This window comes from Chinchilla lanigera, unplaced genomic scaffold (genome assembly GCF_000276665.1).
Source record: "Chinchilla lanigera isolate Chin_1 unplaced genomic scaffold, ChiLan1.0 scaffold00084, whole genome shotgun sequence".
Taxonomy (NCBI): domain Eukaryota; kingdom Metazoa; phylum Chordata; class Mammalia; order Rodentia; family Chinchillidae; genus Chinchilla; species Chinchilla lanigera.
Window position 1 is genome coordinate 8316049 of NW_004955485.1, and position 19659 is coordinate 8335707.

At 46.0% G+C, this 19659-nt stretch overlaps 1 protein-coding gene and 1 long non-coding RNA gene across 2 annotated transcripts in view; both read left to right on the plus strand.

Moving 5' to 3' along the window:
- LOC102024117 (chromosome unknown open reading frame, human C10orf76) overlaps positions 1-19659 on the plus strand; it is a gene marked incomplete at its 5' end in the record, with an annotated part of 155381 nt that overhangs the window by 18264 nt on the left and 117458 nt on the right. Inside the window, 9 exon segments of the mRNA XM_013504087.1 lie at positions 238-298; positions 2716-2762; positions 3244-3319; positions 5410-5503; positions 9162-9263; positions 15451-15509; positions 16997-17062; positions 18392-18461; positions 19486-19546. Coding sequence (XP_013359541.1) covers positions 238-298; positions 2716-2762; positions 3244-3319; positions 5410-5503; positions 9162-9263; positions 15451-15509; positions 16997-17062; positions 18392-18461; positions 19486-19546 — 636 coding nt within the window.
- On the plus strand, positions 10671-11378 carry LOC106146584. The gene is made up of 2 exons (XR_001231086.1): positions 10671-10804; positions 11107-11378. It is a non-coding gene; the product is annotated as an uncharacterized LOC106146584 (long non-coding RNA).

Sequence of the window (19659 nt, forward strand, 5' to 3'; positions counted from 1 at the left end):
TTTCACACTTTTGCAGCTTGCTTTCTAAGTCTCTTCCCAAATTGGCCTGGCATTTTAGCGCAGTGTGCCTCGAGAGCAGAGGGTGCCTGTGAGCTTGCAGGGAGATGTCCGGGCCGGGCGGTGATAGTGCTTTAGTTTCTGAGCGCAGGCTTCCCTCAGTGCCCTCTCCTGACCACCCGCGTGCCAGGGACAGAGACGGACTTGACAAACAGCCTGAGTGCAGCTCTCTTTGTTCAGACAGTATAAAGACAAGGAAGAGGAGCACCAGAGTGGTTTTCTCTCTGCCCTAACGAACATGGTAAGTCCTGTGTGGGTTTTGTCCCACTCGAAATAAAAGAGGTCTGCAGGGTAGCAGTTCTGGGCTCAGAAGTCCCAATGTTGGAGGGGAGAGGCTGCTCAGAGCATATTTTTTGGGTACTGTGTCTTCTTTAGCAAGTTCCCAAACCAGGTGAGATAAGGGAGGGGGAACTTTGGTATCTGTGAGACTGATTTTTTACCCCCAAATTGCTACAGAAAAGGTACACAAATCAGAGTTCTTTTTTTTTTTTGTATTTTTGAGACAGGGTCTCACTATGTAGTTCAGGCTGGCTTCAAACTCGCAATGATCCTCCTGCCTCAGCCTCCCAAGTGCTGGGATTACAGGCATGCGCTACCACGCCTGGTGCATAAGTCAGAATTCTGCTTTCCCTCTTTTGCTTTTGGGGACATGATCTCAATCTGTAATTCAGGCTGGCCTTGAACTCACTACATAGCCCAGGCTGGCCTCAAACTCACAATGATCCTCCTGCATCAGCCTCCTGAGTGCTGGGATTACAGGCGTGCACTACCATGCCAGGCTCAGAATTCTGCCTTCTCAAAAGCTGCCTCTGTTTGGAGACTAGCCCTGTGGAACACAGAATAGGGGCATTTTGGTCGGATCCTACCCTGAGTGCCCTTCTGTAGTCTGCTGTGGCCGTGGATCCGCAGGAGCCAGCACTGGGGTTCAAGGCTTGTGCGTTGAGTCTGAGCTGTTTCTTTGAAAGGCCGGGTTCTGGGGCAAGAGGTTCAGGATGTAGGAAGGTTACTCTCGAGCTTGTCAGACTCCGGAGCAAGGTTTCTCAACTTTGGAAGCAGTGGCATTTGGGGCCAGATAATCTGGAACTAATTCTTCAGAGGTACATTTAGGAAGTCCTAGAATCTAGACAGATTCAAGCAGTCCATCTTTTTGGGCATTAGTGTCCACGTATTCAGTCCTACAGCAAGACAGTTTCTGAGTTCATTGCAAGAAACAAATGCCCTCTCCCCTCTCCCCCCGAAGAAGCCGTTTTCTCCCCATTGCCTTCCCTTTTCCCTTCTCCAAGCCTACTCTCAGGAAAGAACCTGATAAACTCTTCACTCTGAGGCATGAATGAGTGGCATCTTTGGCTAGAGACACATGAATGGTTTTTGAGAGGGGAGGTGTAGTGCTGGGGATTGAACTCAGACTTTAGCATTGAGCTACACCTCCCTCCTTATTTTGAGACAGGGTCTTGCTAAATTGCCCATGCTGGGCTTGAACTTGGTGATCCTCCTGCCTCGGGATGACAGGCGTGTGTCTCCAACTGAGACATAGGAATTTTGTATTGGTGTTGATTATACAACTTAAGATAGAATTATATTGTTTCAGGATTTTTAACTTTTAATCAGGTTTTGTACCAAACAAGTGAAGCTCCAGTTGCGTTGTTTGGGCATCTGTAAGCAGAGTGGGAAGTATTTTTAAGGGGTTGGTATCTTTCTTGGTGCCTCTAACACACATGTGAGAGGCACTTTACGTTCTTTACTTATTTGTCTGCCCTGACGAAGGACAGAAACTAAAAGCTCTGTTATCTGAAAGATGGACAGTGGACCTGGCATAGCTCTGGTCTGAAACTCAGGTGTCCCCCTGAAGACAGCTTTAATTGGAGGACGCTGGCTGGCTTTCTGTAATGGTCAATATGAGCTCATTGTGGACAGCAAATAAGCAACTTCCAGAAGAGGTGTGGTTATGAGGGTGTGCTGGCTCAGTCCACTGGTTGTATGTTAACTAAACAGGCACTAAAAGGACGGCTGGACAAAGGCACTGGGGTTGTTTTTGAAGCCCATCTAAAGTTACGGTGCTTCAGTAATTTTTCATAATTTTATTACTTATGGTCTCTTAGGATTTTATTTTTTGTCTTTTTGAGACAGGGTCTCACTGTGCAGTTCAGGCTGGCCTTGAGCTCACTTTGTAGCCCAGGCTGGTTTTGAACTTGCAATGATCCTCCTGCCTCAGCCTCCCGAGTGCTGGGATTACAGGCATGCGCCACTATACCTGGCGATAGTATTTTTAAAGTGGGCTGATTTAGATGGATGTGACTGACTGTTCAGAGTTTTAAGCTCCCCCCTGTTGGAAGCAGTGTGGTTTACACTGATTAAAGGCTTTATAGGTACCAGGAGGGGTGGCACACATCTGAAGTCTGGCACTCTGAGAGGCAGAGGCAGGAAGATTGCAGGTTTGAGCACATCCTGGGTAATTTACTGAGATCCTGTCTCAAAATAAAACACTGAAAAAGGTCTGGAAAAATAAAAGAGGTCTTGGAATGTAGCTCAATGCAAAGGCCCTGGGTTTCATCTCCACTGGGGGAAAAAAGGTTTCGGTAACATAGAGCTCTTCAGCGGCATAGAGCTCTTTCACATCTGCCTTTATCATAAAGTCTGCACTTCTCCTTTTCTCCACAGGTGGGCAGCATGTTCATAGCAGATGCCCATGAGAAAATCTCAGTACAGTAAGTGCTTGGTATTCTCGGAGTGACTCAGACTTCCGTGTGAGCTCCCTGGACAGATACGAAAGTGCGAAATGTTACTTCTGCATGCTCTCTTACAGATTGGAACTTTTTTTGGTGACATTAGCAAATGTTCCTTGGGTTTTAAACAGAAATAGACCCTTAGCAATCTCTGTTTGGGTGTTGTGTATGGAGCCCCAAGAAACTGAATAGCTGTTCCCGCTGTCTCAGGAGTGAAGGGGCGGCGCGCTGAGTATCTGAGCCAGGGGGGTTCTGACCGGACTGGAGTGGGAGGGAGTAGTGACTGGAGGCAGGAAGAGCAGGTCTGGAGGACTTGGTGTCCTCCCTGGTGTGCTTTGTGCGCGGGAGCACCAGGAAGTCCAGGGAGTGGCCCAGGGAGCTATGCCGGGAGCTCCCCTTGATGGCTACAGTGTTCGATGCCTTCGCTGTCAGAGCCGCTCCAGTTTGTTTTCCTTTTCTTTAGAACCAACGAGGCCATTCTTCTGGCACTTTACGAAGCTGTTCATTTGAATCGCAACTTCATCACAGTGCTAGCTCAGGTTGGTTACACTGAAAACTCCGACCCATTGTTCTCCCTGAATTTTGTGCAGATTCCTTCCATTAAAAAGCCCCTGGTCATAGCTGTCTAAACTCTACTTTGCATTGTAAGTGGTAGTAAGAGTAACACCATGCTGTCCTCAACTAAGTTGACCTCAACTAAGGTTCTGAAGTAAGTTGGTGTAATGATGTGCAAAGTTGCCTGGTTCTGGTAACCCCAAGGACTTGCTGTTACTTCATTTTGTTCACAAGAAAGCCCCAGTATTATCTGTGGTTTTTAAAATTAATTAATTTTTTGAGACAGGGTCTCGCTGTGTGTTCAGCTGGCCTTGAACTCACTGTGTATCCGAGGCAGGCCTCGTACTCAGAGATCCTCTTGACTCAGCCTCCCAAGTGTTGGAATTACAAGTGTGTACTGCAACGCCTCGCTCTGTTTTTTTTTTTTTATATATGGCTTTCTGCTCTCCAAACCACTGTGGACTTACAGCTGAAAATAAAACAGGCCATCACTTACCTTATTGTTCCAGTTTGCAGAGAAGTAAAAAATATCCTCTCCAGGATATGGTTAGCTATTAACAGACAGAATGGTCTATAAGCTCTGAAAGCAGGAAGACATAGAATTCTGAGTGCTGTGTCACGTGCCTGAGGGATAGCCTCTCTAGCTGGCACAGGGGGTGCTAAAGTAGGTGAAGAACTCAAGTTCATGAAAGCTATCTTAAAAAATTGATAAAGTGTTTTTTCTTAAAGCCAGACTGTTTAAAATATGTATGTAGGTTTCTTTTCAAGGAATGTCTGCTTATGCTTTTTTTTCCCCTCCATGGCCAGATGTGTGTGGAATCCACTGAGTTTTAACCAAAAAATAAGGTCATTTTTTTTTAAATGCAGTATGCTGCTTAGGGATATACCTTGATGGACACTTAACAGTTCTCATGATTGTTAACATAAGAGAGTTATCTACTTTTCTCTGTGTCCCATCTATTCTCCAGGTTCCATCACTGATTTTATTTTTTAAATTTAAATTGTTATTTGTAGTGCGTGATATCATCATTCATTGTGGGGAGCTGGCTCGTGTGCATAACACATCTCAATTCTTTCCTTTCCCCCTCCATAACTGAGTCTTAAAGAAGAGGTGAGGGAGGTAAAGGATTGGTACAGCTGCAAGTTAAGGGAGGTTAAAAAGAGCTGAGCTTGCTGGGTGTGGTGGCACATACCTGTAATCCCGACCTTCAGACACTGAGGCAGGAGGGTTACAAGCTGGAGCCCAGGCTGGACTTAGATGCTATTTTGAAATATAAAAAAGAAAGAGCCGGGTGTGAGGGCGTGGTGGGGCACACCTGTAATCCGAGCACTTGGGAGGCAGAGGCAGGAGGATCTCTGTGAGTTCGAGGCCAGCCTGGCCTACATAGTGAGATGCTGTCTCAAAAAACCAAAAGTAACTAACTAACTAACTAACTAAGAAATAAAAAGAGGGGCTGGGAATATAGCTCAGTGGAGCAGCACCTGCCTGGCAAGCGCAAAGTCCTGAGTTTGATTCCCAGTACGAGCTGCTCTCAGTTCACTTCTCCCGAGTCGAGGTGGCAGGGATAGCCAGGAAGGTCACGTACAGAAGAGTCATCTGTTTCGGTCGTGATGAGTATCTTTTTGTGTCTCTCTCTGTTCGCACCCCACACACTGCTGTCTGTTGTAGAACAGACAGACTGTTTTTTTTAAGCTCACCCGTGTCTGTCAGTCACTTGTGTGGTCATTAGAAGAGTCTCAGGGTAGGTGGATCTTCGTTCTGGTAGGACTGCAGATGCCCGCTTTCATGTAAATCGTCTAAACAGCCCGTTTACCCCAGTTTTTATTAGCGTGGCTCTGCAGCTCAGACAGTGGCAGCCTCGTTGCTTAAGGAAAGCAGACTCACGGAGCTTCTTGGTGGCGCTCAGTGAGCAGCAGAGGTAATCAGGGCCTCACGCGAACTAACGCAGAGGTTCCTTCTCGATGCGCTGGCAGTCTAGTTAGAAGACCAGGGATACCAGTGAGGACGGGCAGCAGGACATGGTCGGGGAGAACTGGATTTTCTGTTTTTTTAGTCATCTGTGTCCTCTCTCAGAGTCATCCAGAGATGGGCTTGGTGACGACCCCGGTGAGTCCCACTCCAACAACTCCAGTCACACCGCTTGGGACCACGCCACCGTCCTCTGATGGTGAGCTCAGCATGTTTGTGTCCTTGATTGATACGGTCTTAGAGCTTTGGGGTGAGCATAGCTGTACTGAACAAGGAGCACAGTCATTGATTCTTTCCGTTAAGAAATTTGCCTAAGCTGGATAGGGGTGGAGGGCCGGTATTCCCAGAGAGGCTGAGATGGGAAGATCGTTGAGCTCAGGAGTTTGAGACCAATTTGGGAAGCATATCGATGTCCTTTAGGATTTCTAAAGAAAACTTTGGAAAAGATAGTTAAGTGCTTTTTCTTTAAGTAACAAGATCTGGGTGTGATGACACACTCTTATAATCCCAGCACTTGGGAGGCTGAGGCAGGAGGATCGTTGCAAGTTTGAGGCCAACAGGGGCTGCAAAGTGAGTATAAAGTTAGTCTGATCTACAAAGTGAGACCCTGCCTCAAAAAATAAACAAAAAGAACAACAAAACCCAACCCAACCCAAACCAAAAAAATCCCCTCTATAACTCTAGCCTGTCCTCAGGGAATGGTCTTAGAATCATGGTATGCTAGATCTGAAAGGGATCTCAGAATCCAGCAGTGTGTCCTCCTGAACTTTCCTGTCGTTCTAACTGGGGTGACAGGTCCCAACGGATGAAAAGGAAAAGTAAGAGAGACAAGAAAAACAAGAGAGGCAAAATTCTGGGTTGAGGGGTCTTGCAGCCTCTCTGACTGAAGCCTCCATTACCATTTTCAGTAACCTTTTATTGAGAAAGAACAAAGGAAGCAGCAGGGCAAATGGGAGGATAGCAACAGGTTTAGCAAGGACAACAGAGCTTAATTATCATGGGAATGAGACTTGACTTAGCTAGCCATCGTGTTACCATTCCTTTGGGCACATCTCAGCAAAGCATGTAGTGTTGTCCCAGCGGCTTTCCAGGGGGACACAGGTCCTGCGCTCATTTCCTTTTCACTGATGCTTTTGCTAGACTTCCTCCAGAACCAGACTTCCTCCAAACCAAGTCATGTGGCTTGGTCAGGCCTGAGGTAGTACACTGAAAGAGTAACTAAAGAATGTCCTCCTCAGGGCTGGGGATTTAGCTTAGCAGCATAAGCGCCTGCCTGGCAAGCACAAGGTCGTGAACTCAATCCCCAGTACCGCGCAAGAAAAAAAAAAAGAATGTCCTCCTCCACAGCTACTGTTACTGTTTTTTACTATTATTATAACTATCAGTATTTGGGATCAAACCCAGGGCATTTGCACATCCCTACCACATTTTTATTTTTTATTTTGAGACAGGATCTCTCTAAGCATCACCGGCTGGGCTCAAACTAGATATCCTCCTGCCTCAGCCTCCCAGAGAGCTGGGCATGTACCACGGCTAGCCGTTACTGTTCTTTGAAGTGTGTTGTACTGGGGACCAAACTCTGCCTCATGCGTGGCACATGAGCAGTCTCTCACTGAATTCCATCCTCAGTCCCTGAATTTTTATATAGAACCGTGGCATAAGCATTTTAAGGCAGTTTAAGCTATACAAGGAAGTATGGCAAAGAAGTGCCATACGTCTGTATTCAGATCCATGGCAGCAAATTGGATCTTCTTAGAACTGAAAGCCAAATTCCAAAATATCTTAATGAGAAGGAACTAGTAGTGAGGATTGCTTCCTTGTCTGTTTATTCAGGTCATTTGATAAGCCAATGGAATTACTGTACTTTCCCTTTAAGGATGAAACCTGCCGGGTTGCCATGGATATCGAAAGCCATATATAAATATATACCTCATTTCCATGTGATGTTGGGGTTTGGATGCTTTGGAGAACTGCCTTTCAAACTGTTCATTGTGAACACTTGCACCCACACACTTGATTATGCAATGGCAGGGTTTGCGCTTACTTACCTAAAGCCAGTGAGCTTTTATTTTTCCTGGTGGGAAGATCAAGTCATCCCACTTTCAGATGACTGTCTTTCTTGACAAAAGCTGCTAGGAAGAATTATGAAGGCCAAGATCAAGGAATGATGCTTCCTCAGGAGGTTTTAGTTTGTGAGGGTTTATTCTGTTCCTCTACTTGCTCTTGTTCCTGTCTCGCTCTCACTCACTCCCTTTCTGTAGGGTCCTAAGTGTTACAACCTTATTTTCAGTTTTTGATTTTAATCACAGTTCTGCTCAGTAACCTGGTTATATTTAAAGGTGTGTCACTGGGACTATTATTTTTAAAAGCCAGCAGTTTAGCTGTAACATTTGTTCTCAGCTCAGACTTGACATTTGACAACTCCGCCTTGGCATGGGAGGACTTTGGTAAACTAAAAATACATACACTTCTAAAATTTTACATATTATATAAGATAGTTTACCAGTTATTGCTGTGTGCAAGTAGGAGAGAAGTTCCATTTACCAGTGCGACGGTCTCTGTGCTGGACAAAGGCATGCTCACGTGCTCTGCCGTCGGAAGAGGCTGCGGTTTGAGATGACTATCTCAGGCCCCTAACCCTAACATGAGTTGAGCCCTTTTAGTACTCTAACGTGAAAGTATATTTATCTTTTATTAGTCCTTGGGGCCAAAGAGTTGGGCTTGTTAATTTCTTCCCATAAGGCTTTTTGCTGTGCTTGCTGTGTATTACAGATCTATAATATGCAAATATTTCCCGTTGTTAATAAACATTCACAGCATACATCATAATAACTCCAGAGGGATCCATTATGGTTATGAGTACATGTTATGAATAATATCCCAGATTCAGCTGCATGTTCAGCTATAGATTCTCCAGCTTGTCTGGGCTGTCGTGAGGCTCCTTTTGTTTATATATTATGTCTTACTGCAAAAGCACTTAACAAGGTGACTAATTATAATTTAAAGTCTTGGAATCTTGGGAACCACATTAGGTCTGTGTTCTATGTGGGTCAGTCCTGGTCTGGTCCCTTACTGTTCACTCGGAGTGTGACTCAGAGAGTAGGAGTTTGGAGATCTGTCTTAGGAACGGCGGCTGGATGTATAAACCTTGGGTTCCGGGCTGTCCTCATCAATAATGTCTTCCTGTTGCAGTCTGGTTTTACTTTTCAGGTTCCAGTTCAGGAGGAAGGGACTAAAGGGGAGAATTTGAGTGTAGTTTTACCTTAACTTTTGCCACATTCATCTTGGGTATTTAGCCAAGGAATGTAGCTCAGTGATGGAGTCCTTGCCTCACATGCCCAAGACCCAGCACTGTGAAAAAAAACATAATATGTATGGTGGGTACATCTAATCTGAAGGCTTGTTCTCAAATCTGAGGAAGAGTTTCCCTTATTAGGAAGGAATCTTGATGTATTTTAAGCAAGAGACTGATCAAAGCAGAGTTCATTTATATTCAGTAAGATCTTTTTTTTTTAGGTAGAAATGACAGTGCCTTTAAGAAGGGCCCTGACCCTTTTGGGGTACTTGGAGTTGGAATGGGCATCCACGGGCCCTTCCTGGCGTGCTGGGAGACAAGCACTGCCCCTAGATTGACCCTAGATGGAGGAGAAGGTTGTGGGGTTAGTCTGGGAAGCGGGAAGGGCTCTGGGTGCCTAGGGAGAGTAGATGAAAGTTCTGTGGTAAGTGCCTGGGCCCCCTCTGTTGTGGGAAAAGCTTATTTAGTCATTTTCTGGCCTGCTGGCAAATTGGCTCCGTGGGTAGGAGTGTTAGGTGGAAATATGTTATGGGCTAAGCACATTTTATCTTTTCTGTTCCAGTTATAAGTTCTGTGGAACTCCCACTGGATGCAGATGTACAGACCAGTAATCTGCTGATAACTTTCTTAAAGTACAGCTCTATTGTCATGCAAGATACCAAAGGTAAGGCATGTTATTTCGGGGGCACGGGAAGCAGGAGGTGTGGCAGGCAGCTAGAATGAGAGAGCAGCGCTAACCTGTGAGGCTTTGACAAGATGAACTGTTGGGGCCTCCTGTGCAAGGTCGTGGTCCTGACTGCTGGAGAACAGTGATTCTCACTGTGAGACGGTGATTAAGTGGTGTTAGGAAAACCTGAAGCTGGAGGGGAGTGTTCAGAAATAGAACAGGAGAAAGAGATTGGTCTCTACAAGTGCTAGCGAATCTTAGCGAGTCTTGGTAAGTAGATGCGGACTCGCCTGTGTGGGAAGTCGGGGGATTAGCACACTTCAGGGAATTCCCTGTTGAGGACAAGAACTGAAGCATCAGCTTGTGGTGAGAGTTAGGAGACTGTTGTGCAGAGTACAGTAGGCAGAGGTGAGATTCGGAGGGACTGCTCCTTAGTGCTGAAAATAGAAGTGTTAGAACTCATCCTGGAAATGCAGAGTGGAAGGAGGAGAAGATTGGGTATGGGAAAATTTGATTTTTTTTTTCTTTTTGTGATAGTAGGCATTGAACTGAGGACCTTCACACTGAGCTATATCCCAAGCCATTTTTTAATTTGTAATTTTTGGTTTTTTTTGAGACAGTGTCTCACTGTGCAGTTTAGGCTGGCCGTCAGCTTGCTGTGCAGTCCAGGCTGGCCTCAAACTGGTGGCAGTCCTGCCTCAACCTCTCAAATACTGTGGTTGTAGGTGTGTGCTACCACGCCTGGCTGAAACATGGTCTTGCTGTGTCACTGAGTTGCCCAGGCTGGGCTCAAACTTGGCACTCTCACCACTGAACTGCTTCTGCAGCCCTGACCTAGTATTTTCCTCCTCCTGTTGTTGTTGTTTTGAGGTAAGGTCTGGCCTTAAACCTGCAGTGATCCTCTGAATCAGCATTCCAAATGCTGGGACTACAGGGGTGTGCAACTACACCCGGCTCTGCCAGTTGTTTTAAATGAAAAAAATTCTAATACACAAGGTGTGATTGAAATATACAGTGAACATTTAAATTAAAGAATTTTACTGCAGTAAAAGACACATTGTCATTAATCCCACTCAGAATAGTCTCCCTCCCTTCCAGCACACTTATCCCATCTTTCTTACTCCTTTTTTTAATTTTGTTTTTTGGAGACAGGGTCTTGCTGTGTAGTTCAGGCTGGCCTAGAACTCACTATGTAGCGCAGGCTGGCTTTAAACTCACCGCGATCCTTCTGCCTCAGCCTCCTGAGTGCTGAGATTACAGGCATGAGCTACCACGGCGGGCTTCTTCCCACTCTTTGAAGTAGTTCTTGGAAGTCCTGTTTTGTTTTTTTTTGAGATAGGGTCTTGCTTTATGGTTCAGGTTGGCCTTGGACTCATGGCATTCCTCCTACCTCAGCCTCCCAAGTGCTGGGATTACAGATATGTACCACCACACCTGGCTGGAAGTCCTGTTTCATCTTCATGAGGTGTGATCAAAAATTGGTGAATGCTCCTGCCAAGTGGCATCCAGGGGAAAGGCAGCCTTGTGAAAACATCAAGGTGTGTCCTCATGTACCGTGAGCACTAGGTCTGACACCTTGCCCTCTGTCTGGTTCTTCCCCATAGTCAAAGTGGTCGTGAAAGGTGTCTCAGTCGCTTTCCTGTCACTGAGACGCGGTCCCTACCGCCTGCAGATGAAAGGAGCGCTTTATTGTGGCGCACGTGTTAGTCAGCTGGCCCCACAGCAGGCGCGTGGCACAGTGGCCTCGCGAGGAAGAGCAGCTCTCGGGCGGAGGGCGGAGGCGGAGCGGGTGGGCTAGCTGAAGAGGGAGAGGCGCCTTTTCCAACCAGACCCCCCACAGCAGCAGCCCTCAGCCCCGTAATCCAGTCGCCTGCCGAGACGCCTGCCTGCGAGTGCACGGAGCTCTGGGGGACATCTGGGCATAAACCCACAAGAGAACCATTTTGGATCCACTTCGGCAGCCGTGGCAGCAAAACAGAAGAACTCATGAGAAAGGACTCCCCAGCTGCTTCGTGAGCTGGCAGGGGTGGTGGTGGGGTAACTGTGCTGAGAGCCAGGGCAGGTGTCTTGAGGGAGGCTAATGGCAATAAATTAAAAAAATGTAAACAGTCACTGTATTTTTTTTTTTTTTTAATTATACTTCTTGTATGAGTTGAAAGAGTCATGCAGGGATCACCCTCCTTCTTCTCTCTCCTCTTTCTCCTCCTTCTCCTTTTGTGGAGGATCAAAACACCTAGCATTTTAGTGAACTTTTTTTTTAAGGTATTAGAAATTGAAACCAGGGCCTTCTGCATGCTTGGCAGGCGCTGTAGCACTAACCCACATCCCAAGCCCTTTTCAAAGCACTGTTGTGAGGTCAGGTTTCCCTGTGTCCCTCCGGCTGCCTCACCTGCGCGCCTCCTTCCTTGTCCTCCGAGTATCTGGGCCGACAGCCGTGCCCACCGCCACAGCAGTGCCCACCGCCACAGCCGTGCCCGTGCCCATTAGCATTTTGTTTGGCACCTAAAGGTGGATCCAGTGGGCTTCTCCCATTTAGAAGGATTTTTTTCCTCATTATAAAAGTAATTGAGGGGCTGGGGATGTAGCTCAGCGGTACAGCGCCTGCCTGGCAAGCGCAAAGTTGTGAGTTTGATTCCCAGTACTGGAAAAGCAAACAAACAAACAAACAAAAAGTAATTGAAATACTACTTGTTAAACATTAAAACATTCTAGCAATGGTTAACTTAGAAAGTAGAAGTCCTTTCTCCTAAATTCTTTAAAGCTAATAACTTCTAGTGAATTGTTGTATGCAGTATTCTTTCCTTAAGTCTCCTTTGGCCTGGTGTGGCGGTACATACCTATAATCCTAGCAGTGTGGAAAGCTGAGGCAGAAGGATTGAGAATTTGAGCCCAGCTAGCGCAGATAAATGACTTAGGGAGGCCCTGTCCCACCTGCCCCAAACTGACCTCACAAAAAAAGTGCTGAGGATGTGGCTCAGGGGCAAGGCCCTGGGTTCAAGCCCTGGTACAAGGAGGAAAAAAACCTTCTTTATGACAATCTGTTTGGTTTTTTGAGACAGGATTTTGTTGTGTAGCCCAAGCTAGCCTCAAACTCACTATCTTCCTGCCTCAGCGTCCTACATGCTGGGATTATAGGCATGCACCATCATACCCTGTTTCTTATAAGAATCTTTGCTGGGTGTGGTGGTGCACACTTGTAGTCCCCAGCACTGAGGAGGCTGAGGCAGGAGGATTGTTGAGAGTTTGAGACCAGACTGGGCTACAAAGTGAGCTCAAGGCCAGTGAGCTCAAGAACTACATAGCGAACTCAAAAAGACCAAAAAAAAAAACCCTTTAAATCCTATTTTAGGAACCAACTGTTCAGTAGATGAATTCTGAGTTATTAAATTATAGTCTGTGGACAAATGCCAGGTTTTTAGATATCAAAAAGACAATTGCACTGTTGAAGCAAAGTCATTAAAATACAATTGTTTTTGCTACCTTCCTTCGTATGAGAAGAGATAAATGCCTTGTGAGGCATCAGGCCAGGGGCCATGACAGGAAGGCCTGTCTTCCTATAGACGCTTAATGTGCTTCAGCAGGCCTTTATTTGCTCGGTGAGGGTTACTTTTCTGGTTTGAGGGGGTTGAGAAGTTCTTGAGTGAAGTGAAAGGCTTGAGTTGTGTCAGAGGGGAAGACCGGGTTCTGGCCTTTCCGAGTGAGCAGGAAACGTTGGCAGGCAGAGGTAGAAGAGCTAAGAAACAGAGATGGGAGTGAAGAGTTGCCAGGGCCTGGTGAGCCAGCACCACTAACCCTTGTGGTGCTCGGAGTACTGCCTTCGCTGTTGCAGAGTCCACCTCGCAGACAGAGACTTCCTGCCTCTTCTGTCATGTGAGTGTGCTCTTTTAAGACTGTTTCCCACAAGGATGAGATAGATCCAGATACTGCCCAGCACAGGCTCTCAGCACAGAGCAGCCCACTGGGAGCCACGAGGTGGCTGAACCTCTGAGACTTGACCCGTGAGATCCGGCAGGCAGTGATAACAAGGCTCTGTGTGTCAGAGTTTCCTGAGGCTGTTGCTTACTGCAGCAGCTACAGAAGAGAGAAATTATAAGATGTGACCCAGAAAATGGAACTTTTAGCATTACTTGGTACAACCCAGTGAATTGAGGCTCTTGGAACTCGTTTTTAGCTTTCATGATTATGTAAGCCTCTTTGTCGTGGTTACTTCACAGTCTGTAGAATAGAAACTGAAATTATGGGCTAATTAATTCAGTATGGGGGCCTGGGGATATCGCTCAGCGGTAGAGCACTTGCCTAGCATGTGTAAGACCCTGGGTCCAATCCTCAGTACTGCCAAGAAAATAAAAAATAATTCAATGTGGGTGGTTTCAATGTCTCTAAAGTCAGGCTTGGTTACGTTTTTCCCACCAGGTAGCCTAAATTTGGCAAAGGGCAAAGTTAGGTATGATGAGGAGTTAATTATAAAAATGGAAAAAAAATGGCCCTTGGGTGGCTTCATTGGCTTAACTGTCTTCCTGTCTTGGCCCCTGGCCTACTGAATCATGCCCTGGTGTCTTGGGTACTTTTCTTGTTGCTGAGACAAAGTGCCCAACACCTAAAGTTAAAGGAGGAAGGTTTATTTGGCTCAGTTTACAGAGGTTTCAGTCCGAAGTCGCTGGCTCCAAGGCAGGGCGGCGTGGCTGAGGGGCATCAAAAAGCAGGCAGGAAGTGGCAGAAGAGACGCAGCAGCAACACAGGCAGCAGCAGTAAGCAGTGGCAGCGGCCCTCTTTCTATCCCTTGTTTGCCGTCCAGGCTACCTGCCCTTCGGTAGCACTCATACCCAGAATGGGGGCACCCTTAATCCCAGCATCACAAACCTAGAGCCAGCCACCTCAGAAAACCCCACTTACACCCACTTGAGGCTTTGGGGGACATCTAGATCCAAGCCATAACACCTGGCCACCAGGATCACACTGTGTTTTTAGGAGCAACAGAGGCAACTTTCTCTTGGCTCTGTCCCCCTTTCTTGGCTGGTTTCTGAGGAGAGATGAATGTATTTGTAGGACTCATCTCCTCTTAAGCTCTGCCATTGTCAGGTTTTAATCGATAGATTATGCCCCTGAGGAAGAAGTAGGTAATGTCGGAATGTGTGGTATTAGCTAACTTTGATAGCACTGCAACCTGTGGAAAGGTTGTCTCTCTAGAATTGACCTCAGTCTGGATCCTGCTGATTTGAAAATCATGAGTCTTTTATTTGGGATATGAAACATGGCCCTTTTCTTACTTTCATTTCACCCCCTTACCCACAAAGTTCCTGGAAAGTAAATAAGCTTTGCTGACTGATAATTAATTAGCAGTGATAGAGGAGCTTTTTCTTTGCGTGTATTTGTGGGTTTAGGTCTTGCCTGTAGAGATTGCTGCCTTATTTGTTCACTGAACTGAGGGTCAGACCTTAGGCCCTGTGCATGGTAGGCAAGTGCTGCAGCCCTGAGCTGTACCCCAACCCTCTGCCTTCGTAAGTAACTGGAATCCTTCAGTGCAGTCTGTGTCTAGTGCCTAGCACAGTGCCTGCCACATGGGAGTGCAAAGTGAATGTTTGTTGGATGAATAACTTTGTTAGGAAGAAAAATGATCAAGAGTTCACATATTTCTAGGTTAGAAATAACAAGCACAATACAAGGAGAAACTTGGGCTGAATGCTGGTCTCTAGTTAATTTTTTTCTGATTTTCTTGCCATTTTGCTGTGAACAGTTAGGATTCTTTCTTGATTTTGGGTACATGGGTACTGATGATGGTGTTTATAGCTGGTGGATGAAGGGTGGAAAAAGGAATGGATCTGACTATTCAGAAGCAAAAGGCTGAGGTTAGGGATGTAGCTCAGTGGTAGAGTGCTTGCCTGATATGTGCAAGGCCTTGCATTCAATCCCCAGCACTGGGGGAAAGAAGGTATTGACCTAGAGGCAAGGGGCATAGTTCATGACAGTAAAACCATTACGAGGGTTAGGTGGCTCTCAAGAAGGTGTTAGACTACCAGGATATTAAGGAAAAACATCATCTGGGGGAATTCTTTTACCTAAGAGGGAAGGAAGAATTACTCTCAGTAGTTCGATTTTCATTCGTGAGTACTGGGCCAGGGGAGAAAGTGATATGCATGTTTATTCTCTGTTGAAATGTTGCCGGGATGATGTTTTTTCTTTACAGATGAACACAGGCTTCACAGCGGCAAGCTCTGTCTGATTATCCTTACGTGTATTGCAGAGGTGGGTCTCAGCAGCTTTCTGGGAGGAACCTGTCCTCTCCTTCCCTGTGCCCAGCCCTCTTGCTTCCTGTTTAGGGCCCTAACACTTGGGAGGGAAGTTTGTCTGTCCCCTCCGTGAGAAAGTGAGCTCTGACCACAGGGATGTGTCTCTTTGCCCGCTGCTGGCTCAGTGCCTGGCCCGCAGGAGAGGCTCCGTCAGCATTTACTGGCGCGGTGATAATGAACTGTGATGTGATGACTGCCACAGTTGAGAACTGCAGGGCTCTGACTCTTCAGAGTTTTAAACAAGAGATTTGAACTCTTTAAAAAACCCTACCCCTTTGAAGCTGCTCATGTTGGGTCTTTTTCATTTAGCAAAAAGGAAAGGAGCTCAGGTGTCCCAGGGTGGAGAGCAAGAGCCAAGGGAGAAAAAGTGCTTCCGTTTTCTGAGAAGGCACCGTGGGCTGGACCGTTTGGGCTGACCCCAGACTGTGGTGGCGTATGAGGATGACAGGATTTGAGGCACTTGAGAGCTAAACTTATACTTTAACTCCTCTTTTAGTATTCCTTACTCTGCTCTTTCCTCTTCAGAAGAACAGGCGAGGCGTTCCATGTGGAGAGCAGTCTCTCAGACTTTGCCTTTGTGTGCTTCCTGAGGGAGGATGACCTCCTTGGCCAAGCCCGGGGAGGTGGTTATAGAAGAGCTGCTTATTAGCAGTGGGGCTGGTCTACTTGCTTTTAAAAATCTTTCTAGTTAAATCTTTGAAGAAGTTGTTTTTCCCAAATTGTAACAGGCCCTAGTCATTGGAGTCTTAGGCATGTCACAACTTCAGCACAGGTGTTGGGAAAGGGCCATGGGTACTTGTTAGCAATCTTGGTGAGAAGTTTTTTTATTTTCTATCGTCTTCAGGAAACCCAGGGATAGCAGGTCTTGCTGCTCCAAGCTGCGTGTGTGGCTGTTTTCTCCTGCTGTGCTAAGCTCATTCCTTGCAGAGCACAGACCTTTTTTCTTCTAACAGGAGTCTTATGTGGTGCCTGCACATGTGTCCTATACCACCACGGAGACCTTCAAGCTGTCACAAACAGAGCTGACTCTTTGGGCAGATGGGAAGGAAGAGGGAATCAGAAAACAGATTGCTTTCAACATTTGCCTCAAATTCCTGGGTCTTAATTTTGATTATTTTAAAAATTTTCTCAGAGATTTCTTTTTTTTTTTTTTTTTTCCAGTACCGGGAATCAAACTCACGACTTTGTGCTTGCCAGGCAGGCGCTGTGCTGCTGAGCTAAATCCCCAGCCCCCTCTCAGAGATTTCTGACTAAAGATACAAGGAGAAATTTATGGCTTAATAGGGTTTGACATAGAGGCTGAGGCTCATCCTGTCAGCTTTTGAACTGCTGCTTGAAAGTGGTTCTTAAAGTCCAAGGATTTGTAGATAGTGTGCTGGGTTATAAACTGAGTTTCGTAAGTGTAGCTGTCATGTTTTTCTTTTTTCTCTACATTTTTATTAGGATCAATATGCCAATGCTTTTTTGCATGATGACAACATGAATTTCCGAGTGAACTTACATAGAATGGTAGGTGTGACTTCTGCTGCTGTTTTTTGTAGTGGGAAGTGTTTTGTGTGTGGATGGGGTTGGGCTGAACTTGGTTCTACTAGAAAAATATGGACAGAAAGTTGTACCAAAGTGTTCTTGGATGACCCTTGTCAGATTTTTTTAAATGTATTATGGGGGCTTTTCTTGTTCAAGAGAGGCTAGAAAGATCCACAGCCATGTAGCCATTGCAGTAATGGAATACATCAAAAACATAGGGGCTGGGGATTTAGCTCAGCGGCACAGCGCCTGCCTGGCAAGTGCAAGGTTGTGAGTTTGATTCCTGGTACCGGAAAAAAAACCAAAAAGAAAAAAAAAAAAAAGAGTACAAAAACATAGACTTCAACAAGGGGACGAGTGTGTTCACAGTGGGGCATCGTCGTAACTTGGAAGAGACCAGGTGGCGCTTTGATGCATTCATCTGAAGGGGGCGTGTATAGAATATGGAAGATCAGGGAGTGTCTTAAAGCTTGGAGGTATGTGGAGAAATACCACGCCGAGGTATTTCTGGAGTAGTTTTTGCATCTGCTACTGTTGTTGCCTCTATAGTTGCTACCATTAACCTCCTCCTCCTTCCTCTTCCTCCTCCTCTTTTTTTTCCTTTTCTCCTCCTCCTCCTCTCTTTCTTCTTCTTCTTCTTCTTCTTTTTTTTTTTTTTTTTCTTTTTTGGCACTGGAGATTGAACCCAGGGGCACTCTTCCACTGAGCTACATATCCAGCCCTTTTTTACTTATTTATTTTTGATATAGGGTTGTGCTATGTTGCCCAGGCTGAATATGAGCTTGTCACCCAGATTGCTGGGATAGCATGTGCCACTGTGCCCAACTTCCTCTTCTTTTTCTTATTTCATTATTTAAAATAAAACTGCTGGCTGTGGTAGCACATGCTTATAATCTCAGCACTTGGGAGGCTGAGGCAGGAGGATCACTGCAAGTTGGAGAACAGCCTGGGCCACAAAGTGAGACCCTGTATCACTCCCCCTCCCAATCAGTGTACCTCTTTTGTTGTTAATAATGCCACTTGCACGTTGTAGATACAAGTAAAACAACAGCTTTTCTGTTGTGCGAAGCTCCAGTGCCCTGGGGGCAGTGGCCTTGCTGTGAGTTGTCCCTTTGCCCCCGGCCTGCAGTGATAACTGAGAAGCCTTTACAGGTCTTCCGTGTCTCACCCCACCTCAGCCACTAGAAAAAGCTGAAGAAGAGGTAGCAGTGAGTCTGCAGCAGTGACTTTATTTGCATGAGGAACATGATGATGAGCTACTGTTCTCAGTTCAGGTGTTTGCTAATTGCCTTTTACTTTTTTGTGGTGAAGCCTATGAGACACAGGAAGAAGGCAGCAGACAAGAACCTTCCCTGCCGACCGTTAGTGTGTGCAGTGTTGGGTGAGTCAATATTATGAAGTCACCATTTTCCAAGGCAGTAACAGGTTCTCACGATTATGATTCTTCTTCCTCAGAGAAGTTGCTAGTTAGGCTTCTCTGCTGGCCTGAGAAAACATGTTTAATACTGTGTTTGGTGAAACAACCCCACTGAGTAGAATGCCCAGTAAAGGGTGCTGTCATTCAAAGGAGAAAACCCTTCCAGGGAGCCAAATCATTATCTCTGAACTTGATACATAATTTAAATTTGCACCATATTTTACTCCTGATCAAGATTTCAGTCTGACCTCCTTCTTGTTCCCAGTTGATGTGTCAAGTGGTCAGGAGGTTTGGAGCTCAGCCTGCAGACACATAAAACTTCTTGATTGCATTAAGCGGACAGGGGCTGACAAAGCTGATAGGAAGGGGTTATATCTTGGGTAATTTTGTTTATCCAAAATTCTGCTTTTTCTCCAGGGAGTTGGCATAACTCTTAATCCCACTTCCATCTGGATGTTCGTCCCCAGTTCCTAAATCTGCTTGATTTTAAAAACAGTAATTAAGACTATATAATTAGCCCCATAGACCCTTTTAGTCAATGTCTGTCAAACATTGTGATGGTGAGAGGAGATAGGCCGATAGAGCTTTAGAGCTAAGTCTCTAGTGATAAGAATGTGATCAATAATTTCTTCTCTTGCTCCCTTATTGCTCTGGTCTTAGAGTAAGATTTTGGTCTGGCAGATATGAGTGATGAATGCCATGTACGCAGTGTCTGTACAAATATCCCTTGAACTGGCATTTGTTGGCAGTTCAGGGTATCCCAGTAGGAGAGTGACCTGATTTTTTTGCCAATTTGCGAGTGGCAGGGAGTGAAGAGTGTTGCAAAAGCATCTCACACAAAATAAATTGAAGTGCATGTGGGTGCGCGCGGGTGGTGGGCGCCAGTCAGCGTGGCTGAAGCGCGCAGCACTCAGGAGGGGCTCCCAGGTCAAAGGCAAGGTGTGGCTTTCATTCCAATTGATCTAGGGTTTCTTTTTCCCCCTCTTAGACCTGATGGTAGAGTTTATTGTCACACATATGATGAAGGAGTTTCCTATGGATCTCTACATGTAAGTACCGTGATTCATTTCATACATGTAAGCCCATTTTAAAGAATCAAATAACACAGCTGGGCATGGTGGTGCACACCTATAATCCCAGCACTTGGGAGGCTGAGGCAGGA